Source organism: Haemaphysalis longicornis, unplaced genomic scaffold (genome assembly GCF_048455015.1).
Source record: "Haemaphysalis longicornis isolate Haplotype H1 unplaced genomic scaffold, Haemaphysalis longicornis Haplotype H1 scaffold_10, whole genome shotgun sequence".
Classification (NCBI taxonomy): Eukaryota; Metazoa; Arthropoda; class Arachnida; order Ixodida; family Ixodidae; genus Haemaphysalis; species Haemaphysalis longicornis.
Genome location: NW_027526204.1, coordinates 54,525,894 through 54,541,722, shown reverse-complemented (window position 1 = coordinate 54,541,722; position 15,829 = coordinate 54,525,894). Strand labels below are relative to the sequence as shown.

At 45.5% G+C, this 15,829-nt stretch overlaps 1 protein-coding gene across 9 annotated transcripts in view; it reads left to right on the top strand.

Moving 5' to 3' along the window:
• Positions 1-15,829, top strand: part of LOC144158541 (uncharacterized) — a 92,586-nt gene that overhangs the window by 5,158 nt on the left and 71,599 nt on the right. For 3 of the 9 annotated variants that reach the window (XM_077689482.1, XM_077689481.1, XM_077689492.1), the window contains 3 exons: positions 1,376-1,531; positions 1,637-1,699; positions 11,958-12,081. The exons of 4 other annotated variants lie outside the window; for them this stretch is intronic. In XM_077689482.1, coding sequence (XP_077545608.1) covers positions 1,405-1,531; positions 1,637-1,699; positions 11,958-12,081 — 314 coding nt within the window. In that variant the 5' untranslated portion in view covers positions 1,376-1,404. The remainder of the gene's footprint in view (positions 1-1,375; positions 1,532-1,636; positions 1,700-11,957; positions 12,082-15,829) is intronic. 2 more of the 9 variants (XM_077689487.1, XM_077689486.1) reach the window with 1 other exon arrangement.

Here is a 15,829-nt window from a genome sequence, read left to right as displayed (position 1 = left end):
TTGAAGTGAGATTATTTCTTTGCCCTCTTGGAGGCCAAGTTCTGAAGAAGACAAAGTTCGGTAAAACAGGGGCAAAAGGCAGAACGTCATATTACTTGTTTTGAATTTTTTTGATTTGGCCACCACTGGAGGGCGACGCCAGCTGCTGAAGCTGCTTTTAGAAACAGCTCACACCATTTTTTAGAAAACACTATTTCTCATAATGTTTTCTTTCACAAAAAAAATTTTCAACCTTTCTAAGACGTTTGTCCATGTTGAAAACTTTTGAAATATCAGTGCATTTCTCTATTTGGAAATTATCACCGTCATGCCTAACATATTTAATGCCTTAGCATTTTGCGTGTAGCACAGCCCGCCCAACTAATGTCATTTGGTTTCGTAAGGCTTTAAATAATTAACCATAAAATTGTAGTGCGGAGCTTCCATTACCGAACAAATAGAGAAATCTTCCAAGCATGTCAACGATAACAATGAGGCTGAAAGATGTGTAATCGTTCCTCACTGGCACTGTCAAAAAAGGAACTCGATTATTTCCGGCATCCAGTAAAAACCACACGTTAAAACAACAGGAAGAGCTGCGGTAGATTTGCGATAATGTGTGGGCATTTATAGCCTCATGCGGCTGCATTATCACAGCCAGGCGGTGCAGAAATGGTGACATGGAAAAGACTCAAAGCGTGTTTGCACAAGTGACACCGTCAATTAGCATGGTTATGTGATGTGCAAAGAAGCACGTGTTCTTGTGTTACGGCGATTTCACAGTTCTAGGTTTGCTTTTGTGATATTGTGTAGTGGTTGTCCCATCCACAGTTTTATCCGAACGCAATATCCCAACCTTTCGAAGGGTGAGTCTCTTAAAAAAGACATCAGTCATGCTAGCTATCGAAGGTGGTAGGTGTTTCTATTTTTAACTGTTCTTAGAATGGAAGAGCAAAAAAAGGTCACCATTACGATGTGGAATGTTTGCTTTATGAAACTGTGCATAGCAACACTGTTTAACCACTTATCTGGTGGCCGTTTGGTAGTATAAGTTTGGTAGTATAAGTGTCTGGATAATGTTTTCTGCCAAAGAGGAGAACCAAGAAACGGCTAACTGTCAGCCCTATTTCTTATTTGTGCGAACCTGCCATGGTGGCTCAGCACCAAGATGTGCTGCTGTGCCCAAGCACATGGGTTCAATTCCGGCCACGGTGGCTGCTGCTCAAAAGAAGTTGAAAATAGTAAACGCCTGTTTGTCTTTATGTTTTGGTGCACACTACAGATCCCCAGATGGCCAACATTAATCCAGAGCCCACCACTATGGCACACCTCGTAGCCTAGGTGTAGCTTCAGTGCGTTACGCCCCACATTCAATTATTTGTCTGATTGTTTACAGTTTTGCTGGTGACTGCTGGAACAGAAAGCATGCCACTTGCAGTAACGTTGATGCCTGAGAACTTCATCATGGCAGTGCCTACAGCTGCAGCTCACTACCGGGATGTGTCCTGCAGCAGTCGAGGAACACAGGCCGCCATTACCTTTAGTGCCATGGGTAGGTATTCTATTTTCTACTTTAGTCTGTTCTATTCGGTTTTCCTGCTTATATTCTAACCTCTGGTCCGTATTAACTAACGAATATGTGTCAATTTTTTCTCAGGTACGCAGTGTGCTCTCATGTGCCTCAGCAGCACAAGCTCCCAAGCAGAAGAGGAATTTGCCGGTTAGAATTAGTTTTTTTTTTCCTGTTTAAACGTTCCGGTATAGAGCAGTCAACACAAGACACCAATTTTTGTCATCACATACATTGAGATTGTTAAAAGGACACTGAAGTGATACGTAAACATTGCGGGATTACTAGCGCAAATTGTAGTCCGGAGTCCCCAGGCCATGTTTCGACCACTCTGGGCGTGTTAACGCGATTTTATTTAGTAGAAAAATTAATTTGAAAATGCTGTTCTCCTCTCTTTACGCTCGCCCATTTTCTGTGCCATTTTCCTGTGACCTTAAACAACAGCGCAAAAGACAAGGACTAGGAAAGAAGCACAGACAGCGCTTGTCTGTGCTTCTTTCATAGTCCTTGTCTTTTGCGCTGTTTAAGATCAGAATGAACCAACTGGCCCCAGTCGAGACGCTAATTTCGTGTGACGTCGGGAGGAGCCGAGCTCGCAATTGGCTGCGCTACTCCACGGCTCCCCGTCCTTCAGACAGAGTCAGTCGGCCCAGCGTTTTGTCCGCCGGCTGCCGACGGGTCGTCGCAATTCGTTCGCTCAGTTGAAACGAAGCCAGAACACGTTTGTGAATGGAAGAATGTGCCTTTTCTTACTTGGTTAGTTTGTACACTGTATGTAGCTCTAAGTCAAGGTCGCTTCACACAAGCGCTGCACAAGTGCACATGCGACGCTTCGCTGACTGGTACGGCAGTAGGAAAATATAAGGCCTCCTGAAGGCGGGAGTAGAGTCAGCGAAGTCAATATAGGTACTAAGGAAATAAAATCAATGGATATTTTTACTGTACAGCACAAAACTGGGATGTGGGAAGCACTTTTTTGCGCTGGGCGAACAAGCACAGCGGCCAGCTGCACGACTACGCATCTGCGAACGCTTTTCCATCTAAGAAATGCAATTGCTAGACATGGATATTGTGGAAACTTGGGGGATGCTTACTGCACAAACGCAAAACAACAAATAGTCACCTAAGCTGCTTGGAATGCTAAAACTAAATAAAAGTATAAACTGGTTATACATTATATACCTTACATTTCCAAGGTCAGCAGCGCTCGCCTGTGGCCGACTTGTTTGGAGCGCTAGGTATGGCACCGCAAGTGTTTTGCAAGTCACAAGTTCGAATCCCCGCGGGTTACGTGCTTTTTTTTTTTAAAGTTAACTTTTTCGTTTTCCACCGATGTTTTCTATACTAGTTCACCTTTTTTTGGGCCGCAACGTTCCTTGCTCCACAAACTAGTTCACAGAACGCGCGCAGACTGGCACTGGCGTGCTAGCGAGTTCTCGTTGGCGTGCTGTTGCCATAAGCACCGACTGCTTGCGGGCAGTGGGCACAGGCCAGAATCAACAGACCCTTGGCCTGGTGCGAACACGCTTTTTACGATACAGGCATGAGTGAGGCAAGCTCCAAATATGGGGAAAAGCGCATGGCATTTGAGCGTCTGCGGGGACGCGGAGGGCGTTCATGCACTGCGTAGGTCTCGGCTAGTGAATGCTACGATTCCAAGCCGTCCTGGGATGCTTATCTTAGGCATTTTACAGCCGACAACATTGCAGAAGCGCGGTACGACGATTACTGAGATATTGAGAATGCCCATTCAACAACGCCATTGGTTGTGTTTTACAGAACCGAAACCGAAACTTGTTTGCAAACCTTGGGTATCGTCCAATCACGGTGCCCCCTCCTCCCAATGTCACAGCCTGAGTTGGTGCGGCCGCCGCAAACCGCGTATGGTAATTTTCTTCTGTCGCGCTTTGTAAAATAATTACCGATTTGTCAACCAGATAAACGATGAAAAGTGTGCTAATTTGAGCCAGTCTACGCAGTGCAAGCAAAAAGAGGATCTTGACAAATTCACTTCAGTGTCCCTTTAATGTTAGCACATAGTGGTATTCTGAAGCGATAATTTTTTTATGTCTGGAATAAAACCTGACATTGAAGTGAATATAAGCAGTTTAATTGCGGTACCAGACTCAAACGGGGTATGCTGACGCCACCTTCAGAGTTTATTTGGTCAATTTAATAAGTTTTGTAATGACTCAAACATAACATACGAAGGCCACTTTCTGAGTTTTTTTTGTCAATTTAATGAATTTTTTAGAAAAGTGGTCATGAAAGTGGCCCTTGTGTTTCATCTTCCTCCCAACTTATTTGCTGCAACTGCTGTGATGACACATCTGGAGGGATAAATTTAGCAGATTCCAAGCATACTTGTAAAAGCTGTGGGTTAACAAAAGGGAATGTTGATAACCGTGACCTGCGGGGAAAGGTTTTGAAGGCGGGCTGAAATAGCATGAAAACAGGGTAAGTACTTGGGTGGTAGATATCTTTAATGCTGTCTTACAGCCTAGCAGCAGACGTATACAAACTTGAAAAGTATGTTTTTCTTCTCTTGTTGGTAAATATCAAACCTTGTAGCAGAATTTGCAATCTAGCTGGGTGGCACAATATGTTGCTTTGTGCTTTTGCATTTTCATCTTCAAATTATTATTTGTGGAAAAATCAACAAATTTACTTTACATTCCTCTGTACGTATTGGAAAAATTTTGACCTACCTCATTTTTCTAGTGCGAAAGCTAGAGTGCCAAGTAAAATGCTCTCAAAGTTTTGAGTGAACATGTGGGTTAGAACAAAAGTAAATTACACTGGCAGTAGAATTGTGTGTGATGGGAGCTCAAGACACTGCTCATTTATATAAATACCTTAATTGTATTATCTTCTATTCAGCACAGTAAAAGCTTGTTAATTCAAAGAGCGAGGAGCACTATCTCAGTTTAAAATAATGAACGTGAACAATAATGGCAGTACATGGCAGTTGGGAAGCAGTAGGGTTTTCAACGCTTTGGCGCTTGAAAAAGCCAGTGAGAATGGCCCGCCTTTTGTTCATGAAGGCGACAGTCAGCACTTTTTTCTCTATGAAACGAATGTAGAGGAAGGCCTCATCTCCACCGTCTTGAACACCGAAGAAGAGACAGGCAGCATTCATTCCTTCCATGACTTTATAGTGGACAGCTGCACTATGTTTTGTTTTTGTCCTTGTTGCTGTCATTGGCAAGCACAGGTTCAGCGCTTCTGACCTGAGATTTGATGCCCTCATCATCAACGCACCACACACACTACTGCATTCTCATCAACGTAGTTCGCAATGAATGAGTCTGCCAAATCTTCCAATCATCCATCATGTGGGATATAGGCACCTGTTGCATAAAGTCCTCCAAGTCCCCCTGCAGGTCCTCACAGCACTGGTACTGCCAAAATAAAACAACTTGGTATCCACAATACCGCTGAAGAACTTATTGAGGCCTGTCTAATCGATCAATACTCCTGTCTAGCATCATCCCTTGTGGGACTACCAATTCTCCGCCAATTACACATCCGCATCCCCATCTTCACTAATTTCGCCCCCCTCCGCCCCCCCCCGATTCCTCCTACATTCGAAACAGTATCCTAACCCGGCCGCAATCCCGCAACGTGCACCCTGCAAACCACGTCACTCGTAGAACACGCTCATTACTTGGCAGAAAAATACCCTCCCAAACTCGACAAGCCACTATGTGGATGCCATTAGCTACCGAAACCACAAAGCCTAAGCCTTGGCAGTCATCAACAGTCCTAACTCACCCTACTGACATCTCTCACCATCCACACCCATTTACCTACTGAGGCAGAAGCAGCAGCAATAGCGCTAGCCCTTTCTCAGAGCCCTACCCCAAAAGTCATGTTGTCCGATTCTCAATCAGATATACGGAACTTTGCCTGAGGGTGCATATCTGCAAAAGTTCTTAAAGTTCTGCGCAATCCCCCTGAAACTCCAGTGGAGCTCTTGTGGACACTTGCCCACACCGGCTTACTGGGTAGCAAGGTGGCCCACGCAGCATCTCGAGATCTTGCTGCCCGATCAGGCGCTTCTGTTACCCCTAACCACAGAGCTCAATCCACTCGAGATAGCCTTATTACATATGGAGATATTACTGCGCACTGCTGCCTCCTCCGCCAGAAATACCTCCCAGCCCATTCTTCACTTTCTACAAAGGAAGAACGCATGTGGCGGCTCCTTCAAGCTAATACCCGTCCGTGTTGCATATACCCTGATCAGTACCCATCACCCCTATGCTTCACTGCGGAGATGTCAAAACCATGTGCCATGTTATGTGGGCATGCCCTCGAAACCCCTTACCGATAATCCCCTCTGTTGATCAATGGTAAGTGGCGTTGGGCGGCTCTGACCCCAGGGTCCAGAAAGCCTTGGTGGAACGTGCTGCCGAAGTCACCACTGGGCTGTGCCCAGTGGTCACCACCTGCCCCTAAATTGCATTCTGCAATGAAGTTTATTCCTTCTCCTCTTCCTTATCCGTTCTACGGAGCCTTGTGTGTAAGCAGAGGGTGCGTTTCTCTGGACGTGTGCCAAGCGCGCTAGCACCGGTGCGGTGCCACGTAGTTCAAATTATCTGTGGCGGAATCTATTGAGGTTTGGATAACAGGCTTCTTTCAACATAGGCTTTTATCGAGCTTTGACCGGGCCAAATCGTGCAGTTCGAATTAATAATAAATGTGAATTATTGAAGTTCGAATTGACATGCTACCACTGTATTTTATATAGATGTTAAATTCAAATCAAACCCAGAATTGGAATAAGAGCTTAAATATTTCTGTGTATGATCAAACATTCAATGGCATTCTTACCTTGGATTTAAAGAAGCAAAATATTCAAGCTAATTGTGTAATTGTGATTTTAAACCCATGCATCCCCACACCTCATTCAAATGCTCGTATAAAGATGGCGATGCAGTGTATGCGACATCTAATGAGCAATAGTGAAAACATGGTGCTTACCTGCTTGGGAGCACACACACCAACAGTTCTAGGTGAGATTTTTGTAATTGTTTGCCAATCTTTCTTATAAAATTTGTGCAAGGCACCTGTTTAATACCTTCTCCCATGCTGGTTGCAAATGTCATTAGGAATAGAAAACGTACTGCACAAGCTGTCTATGCCACAAGGAGAAGTCTTGGTTCGCAGAAACTGTTAGCTTCTTGGCACAAAGGTGTGACTTCCTTAAGGAGGGGACATGGCTCTTAAAACTATTTATTTTAATTTTTAAGTAAACTCTGTGAAACTTTTCAGTCTTACTGCTTGTTCCACACTGCTTTCAAATACGGAATTATTTTTTTAGTTGGGCAATTAGTTCTCGGGACAATTAGAGGTAATTAACCATTTTTGGAAGAATAATAGACAAAACTGTGTTGGCCATGAAACTGTAATCCTTACATTTTCCAACACTATGAACCCTGGGGAGTGCAGTAACCCTAGCAAAAATTCTGATAGAAACTTGTATTAGTCTTATACATTTTTGTATTAGGTGTATAAGACATATATTAGTCTTATACAAACTTGTATCAGTTTTATAAGTTTCATATACAAGTTGTATTAGTCTAATACAAATACACCTATTAGTTTGTATTAGTTTACAAATACTAATAGATCTGATAGACCTGAGTCTAATACGAACTAATAGAGACGTATTGGTTATAATAAAAACTAATACAAATGTACCCGCAAAGTGCGATTTCCTGAATTTTTATTTTTTCTGGAAAATCACAAGCCAAAAAAGGTTGAAATGATCACCCTTGAGCAATAATGTTTATTTGGTATATTATTATGAAGCGTTTTGTTCACTAACAAATCTCCGTAAATCTCCAACCAAATTCTTATGCAAAATAGGTCAACTTTTTTTTTTTCATTTTCGCTCCTAAAAAATGCGCTGGGAGTGCTGCGCCAGCGATAAGCCACCTTACCTGACCTAGCGTAACTAAATAAGCTACGCCTTTATTTAGTGACGCTAACCTGAGAGAGAGAGAGAGAAACACTTTATTGGGGCCAACAAGTAGGCGTGGGATATGGGCCGCGCAGGGCCGATCCCCGCCTCACGCGGTTATCGCGTCCCGATGACTAAAGCCCCGCGCCAGCGTCGGCGGATTCGGCGCGCGTCGGATCCCCGAGGCGTCCTGCCCCCGAGGGTCCCCCGCTGCGTCTCCCCCCGCGTCTGCCGCGCGAGAGCAGCCTCGAGTGCCGACGCTAACCTGACCTAAATGCCCTTGATCGGCGTTTAAAGCAGATGATGGGACTTTAACCTGACCGTACCTGCGAGGCTGCAAGAAGAGCAGCAAGAAATCTAACTAAGCCGAAAAAACTGCAACGAAGTCAAGCCAAGCCATGCCAATGGTCTTCGTTGGGTAGCCAAGATGGCGACGGTATCAAAGTGCGGCTGGCGTGTGTGTACGTTCGGGAAGAAGACGGTTAGAAGGAAGCGGCTTCGAGCGTTATTTCACATCAGACGCGTGTGCATCGCGTCATCTAGAAGTGTTGGAGATGTGTCTAACGCCCGTTTAACTTTGGCAAGTATGAACCAGGCCGCAGCGCGATCCATCATGGACCCGTCACCTCGCGGCTCCGGACATCTTTGCTCTGTCTGCTATGCTGACATCGAACGCCTGACATCGAAGAAAGCGTGTGCATCACGTCATCCAGAAGTGTTGGCGATGTGTCTAGCGCCCGCCGAACATTGACAAATGTGATCCGGGCCGCCGCCCGACCCATCTTTGACCCGTCACCTCGCCGCTTCGGACTCCTTTGTTTCTCAACGCAATGCCTCACGAAGAAGAGACTCCATTCGAATCGCGTTTTGCGGAAGGGTGAATGCCGTTTTGAAGTTGCATCGAAATGGGAATGGTGTTCAATCGGCCATTAATGCGCTCGATATGTACCTACGGCTGGACCGTACAGGTTTGACGAGCTTTTCTGATTGCACGCTGCAGCTATTTTGTGGATTCGCATTGCAATTTATTCATTCGTTCTTAATCAGGTTACGAACTGATGTAACATTAAATTATTCAGCCAGATTTCTGTCAGCCAGAGGAATTTGCCTGTGTACCCTGATAATAAAATGTGTTGCCATGTTTCATTGCTTTGTTCGAACTTGCACTGGTTCTGATAGAACTAGTACACTCTGGTAGACCTATCAGACTAATACAGTCTGATAGACCTAATAGACTAATACAGACTAATAGACCTAATAGACTAATACAGACTGATAGGACTAATAGGCTGATACAAACTGATAGACCTAATAGACTAATACAGACTGATAGGTCTATTAGTGGCAATAAGCATATACGTGTATTAGAATTTGTATCAGAATTTTTGCTAGGGTAAGACAATCAGTTTTTTTATGCATCACTTGGAACTAATTTTACAGCTAAATAAACTTTAGTGTTTGAAATGGGCACTCAAATGGTTCTTTGTCACTGGTGCCACCAAAGTTTAATGAGCTGTAAAATCGGTTCCAAGCAATCCATCAAAAGACTGATTGCCTTATTGCACTCACCAGGATTCATAGAGTTGGAAAATTTCAAGATTACCGTAAAAACCCGGGTTTAATAAGGACCCGCGTATAATACGAGGCTTAATTCGGAGATAGCAAAATCAGAAAAAAAGTTTTTATCCGATAATGCGACGTAAAGAGCACAGAAAACATTTTTCTGTGATTGTCAATTTTCGCTGCCGCTGTCTCCTGAAGTCGCGTTGTCGGAGATGTCTTCCCACAGAAAGTGGTCCTCAGTGCCATCAAGGGCGTTCGAGATGCCGCATTTCTTAAAAGAGCGACTGACGAGCTCCTCTGCGATGCTGGCCCACGCATCCGCGATCCAGCCACAAAGCACCGCTGAAGAAGCCCGCGTCAGCCATCTGGTAGCTGTCACTTACGAGTCTCCTGACCTCATTCACTCTTGGTAGCAGGACCTGATGCAGTCTTTGAAAGGCTTGTTGATGCCAACGTCTAGCGGTTGCACCTCGGATGTCATTCCTCTCAGAATGACAATGAGTTCGGTGGGGGGGTTCGCGCAACAACTTCTTCACGGAATCGGCCAGGTGGCAGCGAAAGGCGTCCAACACGAGCACTGACGGGAACCCCCAACAGTGCTCCAGGCCACCGACACAACACAGACTTTATCCAGTCAATCACCAGTTGCTTTCTCCACCCGCGAATGCTGCCTTCGGTGACACCGAACTGCCGTCCTGCGGGCAATTCCTGATGGTCTCGGCACATAAAATGTTTTCTTTTAATTGCAGCCGAATACTGCCTTCGTGCACCCGACATCGTGATAGACTTGAGGTGAACGTGCCGGTCCTTGGCGTGGTCAAAACAATTGAAATAGCGTCGGCTGAGAGAAGCAGCAGCCAGCCGCAGCCAGCTAACGCCAGCGCAAGATGACGCACCCTCCGCTGAAACTGATACCGAAAGTGCAAATTTTTGGCTGAAAACTTTTGGTTCCACATATAGTACTAAGTACAAATTTTACATAGTAAAAATGGGAAAAAAAACCTCGTATTATACGTGGGTTTTTATGGTACAGTTTTATGACCAATGCAGTTTTGTCCATTGTTCCTCTGAAAATGGTTAATTACAGTCTACACCTGTTACAACGGACCCTCTGAATCCGGAAAAAAACGTCCGCTGTAGCCGAAGTATGCAGTATCCGACAGGGGGTTTGGGGGGGGGGGGAGTATGAGTCCAAAAGTGGGGTACTTTGACCGATATTGCATATGCATAGTACAACTTTGTTCTTTCTACACGCCTGCAGCACCTCAGCAGTGTTGGCAAAGAAGCTTAGAACTGGCACTTAGAAAAGGCCTAGCGCTTGCGGTCAAGTGTGTAAAGACGCATGATGAACTGAGTAAATAAAGCAAGAATATAACTAGGCGCAATTATTAACCACCTATAAATCATCAGTCGTGGCCATCAGCATTAGCTAGGCTCTTTTAAATCCCCTCACGACGAGGCAGGTTTTCCCGAAACCATTCGTCAAACAAATCGGATTGCTGCCTGACGTTCCCTCAAGGCAGCTTCCAGATTTTTAGCGATTTTAGTCTGGTCATTGAACCAGCTGTAATGAAATAATCTGATGACGCACAGCTGTAAAATCGAATGTTAGACCAGTTGGACTGCGCACGGGTTCCGGCAGATTGCACACAATGGATGGTGAACAACCCCCCTACTTGAGGCATTTCTTACCTTTTTCACCGAACGGAATGGGAAGGATGCATGCATGGAAATAATAAAAGCTGAACTTTACTTAACCCGAGTTTTTTATTACATAAAAAAAACTGACGAGGGCAGACTCGCCTCCGAGTGCACCACTTTTTTCAATCTCGCCAGAGTCATGTTTATCGGCACCGGCCTTGTTCTTGAAGGTATTGCGGACAGTCTGCTTATACAGGCCTGTACTTTGGCGATGTCGGCCTGTTTTTCCCCATGCTCGACAGCGTTAATTACGATCAATTTATCGGACAGTAAAATCAGCTACCCTGCCGCTCATGCCGCTGGCCGCACACACACACACCAAAAAAAGCCACTAGCACTGGCTTGGCTGCGCCAACGACCCGTCTGCCAGCAACGTTACCAGACATAACAGTTTTCTTGCCGAAATAAACAAAGAAAAAGCACATCGGATGTGTGCCGGCCTCGCGGAAGTCCGCTATAAACATTCAGTCGAAACAATTTTCGCCCAAAATTTAGTCTGTTGTAGCTGATAGTCTGCTCTAGCCGGGTCCGTTATGAGCGGAGTGGACTCCATTTAAAATGCATGGGGACCAGAGAAACCAACAGAAATGGTCTGTTGTAACCGAAAGTCCGTTGCCGGATCCGCTGTAATCAGCGTAGACTGTACTTCTAATTATCTTTGGAACTAATGGACCAACTAAAAAAATAATTCTATGTTTGAAATCAGTGGGGGAAAACCAGCAAGACTGGCAAGTTTCACAGAGTTTACTTAAAAACTAAAAAGTTCTTCTAAGAGTGGTGTCCCCCCTTAAGTTAGTGCAGCTTAAGCGGCACCTTTTTTCTTACAAAAGTGTTAGATATATCAAAGTAACTACCATGCACATGCACTAAATTTCAAACTAACAGCTTGCCGCATCTTACCACATCCGTTCACTTCGCGAATCGCACAAGCATGAGCCTGTTTCGAAGTTTTACCTGGGCATGTCAAGCATTTTCTGGCAGCATTCATGGCTGTTCAGTCTTAACACTTTTAATGCTGCACCATTGAATATCATTTAAGGCTTAAAGTTTGCCTTAGGTAGGTAGCCATCCACAAGTCTAAGTGGGGCAGACATGTAGGGAATAGATGTATGAAGCTTGTCTGAAAATTGGTGTAAATGCTCATTGCCTGTATCTGCTCTAACTTGTTCTTCCCAGTTCTGGAGGTGAATGACGCCACAGCTTGTGACTCAAGAAAATTCTCTGTTCCACAAGATGGGTCAAATATTGTGGTGAAACCTGGTATGGTCTGCTCCTGCTGCACGCATTCTGGCAACACAGGGTAGGTGAAGTGCCAATGATGCTGTTTTTATAGATTATAACCACTACTCAAAACGCGACCTATCCTTTTGATCTGTAGAAGAGATATGTTGGTACAAATATAGTTGAACATGTTTGTGTACCGATCAAGATGAAAGCATCACAGGTAGCCTGTGGAACACTTGGAGGATATAAAATTCAAACCCACATTTAATACGGATGCTTCTATGATCCCACTGGCAAATCCTACACGTCAAGGTTTGAAAGGATTTCATCCTCTAGTACTGCTATTGAGTTAAACGTGCTTAGAAACACAATAAGGCCATTAAAATTTCGGTGAGAAAGTTTTATTTCCTAACTTTTTGCCTGTAAATTATGTAGCACTGAAGCTATACCTGCATTTGTTTGCACAATATTTCGATAAAATGTGTTGCTGACAAAGAAAGATCCCAGGAAGGCCTGTGAAGAACAAAATGCAGGGACTGCTAGCTTGGAAACCAGTCTGCAGATTTCTTTTTTGTGTCTCAGTTTATCTTGGTGTCGCATACAAAATATCAACATTTACGTATACCTGACACGATGTTCCCGTATAAACGTGGTTAGGACCAGTTTGACTTTGGTGAATGCATTAAAAACGTGTGTCTCCTAGCACAGTTGCTTGGGCTCTTTTGCTGTAACTACAGCTTCTGAGAGCAGCTGATTGTCTTGGATCCATGACCATGTGCTAGCATGGTGACTACATTGTGTGGGGCTCACTCCTGGTGTCAGTGTGGTGACGCAACGTATGCCACACTGCTGGCAACACAACATAGCTGTTTCAAAATCCGACGAGGTTTGTTACTTACCTATAGATCTGACTGTGCAAAGAAACCATTCCCGTGCTGTCCTACCACTTCATGTGAGGGTGTGAGTGCATACTGCACTTGTAGGCACAAAAAGGACGCAGTGTATGAGCGCTGCCACTTTAATAAGGCAGCAAAAAATGGGAATTAATGGCACAACCTACAAACAGCAGTTTTTCTCCAGGAGTTGTGCAAACAGGCTGCAGTTACTTACCATTAGGCAAGGACGTGCAGGCACTGCAATAGTGTTCAAAATTATCTACATTCAAGTAGTGTGTTTCAGTGCAAATGCTCTGACTTGCAAACATTCTTTATAGCGGATGCATTCAAGCAGGTTGAAAGAACACTTGCTGTCACAGTTGGGTGACAGAAATATTGCCACAGCTGTTAGCTCATTGTAACGTCATCTGTACCACCAGTGGTGCAATGAGCAATCCTTGGTCGTCATCAGCTTGGAACCGAGGTGATAGAAGTGAACGCTGACGGCGTGTGTTTGGTGAGCTGGGCAACCATTTGCCCCACTTTTGTTTTAGCTGTTCGCGGGTATTAAACACCTGGGTTTGGCTTCTGAACCTCTCTCCTGTCAGAATCCTAGTTTCAGCCGTGACATTTTATGGTGACGGAGCCGGGCATGTGTATTTCATTCTGAGCCACCCTCAATGGGCCTGCAAACCCAGTCCTATAACAAGACCAGGCCACCGAGCGTTCATTGAAGATTCCAAAGCTCTGCCAGCCAACGTCTACAAGCCCATGCAATGGAGTTTCGGTCCCTACCTTTGCAGTGAAGAAAGACGCAGGCAAGAGTGGCAATAGCCATGACGTCCCAGTTTCAGCCGACTAAGGGACTTGGATCACCCCTCATTTTTTGGCCTACCACACCTCACGGTCCTGTTCCATTCTATTCTGTTGCATTTGGAGATGCGCAGGGCTGGGTCCAGCAGTTCAAGCAAGTTGCATGTCACAATGGCTGGACAGACGAACAACGCTGCCACAACTTGTATTTTTTACTCAAAGGTACAGCACTCAAATTACTCGAGAACCAGGAGGCTGACCTCACATCCTAGGTGTTGTGCAAGGACAGTTTACTGTGCACTTTTTCCAACCAGTTCCGATGACAAAGAGCTGAGGAACTCTTGAAGGCCAGAATCCAAGGACCAAATGAGACAGTCATCCGCGGGCCATCAAGGAAAAGAAACTGTGTGCCCTAATGAGAGATATAAGAGGCGATATCATTGTAGGGCTAGTTCACAATCGCCTAACGACGGTTGACACATTTGTGGCAGAAGCGACAAACATTGACGAGACACTCTGCTAGAAGCAACCACTATTACCGCCTGTCAACAGCACCAGCAAACATATCAGCGTTCACATCATCTTGGCCTGGAGTGGAAGCCCTTTGCAAGGGGGCGATTCGCGAGATTGTCTACAAAATACTCTAGGAGGAGCTGCAGAAGTTCTTTTTAATCTCGGAGCGACCAGCCACTTCCGTTTTGGCTGGAGACATTGTTCGGGGAGAAGTACACTGAGTTCTCCTTTCTGATATATCGGCCAACACAGCTATCAAACGCCCTGGAGTGGAAGCCCTTTACAAGGGTGCGATTCGCGAGATTGTCTGCAAAATACTCCAGGAAGAGCTGCAGAAGTTCTTTTTAATCTCAGAGCGACCAGCCACTTCCGTTTCGGCTGCAGAGGTTGTTCGGGAAGAAGTACACTGAGTGCTCCTTTCTGATATATCGGCCAACACAGCTATCAAACGCCCTGCAGTGACGTACACATGGCTGCCCGCCAGCCTCCCCGGTCAGTCACAGAGGAGTCCGTACGGGCACTGCAACGAGATGCCACTAGGCCGTCGTACTACCAAATGCACTGGCCACAGCAGCCCAGTCCACAAAAAACTAGTGTCTGAAGTACGGCGGGCAACTGACCACTGTGCTTTCACAGTGGTGAGGCTGACCACGTGTATCACCACTGCCCGTATCCTGAACTCGGGCTTCGTGGAATTCATCCGGGTGCCCTATGTCCACGCCACGGTGAACAGTGATGAAATCGAGGAGTCCCTCCGACATACACCAATGGCTGTACAGAGTGCAACTCACAATCCTCACTTGCCATCACCTCGTCACCTGCATTCACCTGTCCACTGGTTTGGCCGGGAGAGCGTTTCACCCCTGCCTTACCAGGAAAACTAAGTGCGACGACGCCTGGAAGTGGTGTTGCCAACATGGAACGGCGTAAACAGCCTCCACAAATGTCAAGCGGCCGGTACGCAAATACCAGTGGTTAACGTGATTGTCTTTTTGGACTGACGTCGAACATACTTTGCATTGTAATTGATGGCCACGACACAATGCACTGATAGATACCAGGGCTGACTTTTCAGGTATAAGCGAAAATTTCTCTCACCGTCTCCAAAAAGTAGTGACAGGGTGGAATGGCCACAACAACGCACTGTCGGAAGACACCTTGTGATACCAACAAGAAGGTGCACGGCTTACATCAAGATTCACAGCAAGACGTGTGCTGTGAAATTTGTGGTTTTGCAAACTCCTCGAGAGATGCTACGTCAGCATGGGCTTCCTCTGTGAGGGATGTGAATTTTCCAGGGGCCATTGTGCTGCGACACCGCAACCAAGCTCACTGATGTCACCCCTGTCCACACAAGCTCTTTTGTTCTTGTCCTTCTGACGCGATGTGTCCACGGACCAATGGCGAAAAGTTTTGCCGACGTGCCTATCCATTGCTAACACAAAGAACACATGCGAAGAAAAAAATGGGGACAGCACAGCCGTGCACATGCCCCTCGAGGGCAAAGGTGCTTTCTGAGTAAAAGCTATGTGCAAATCTATCACACCAAAGTTTTAACGAGACGCTACAAACCTGTGCACTGGAGCAGCTGATCATGGGTATACCACCAGCAGGCAAGATGCA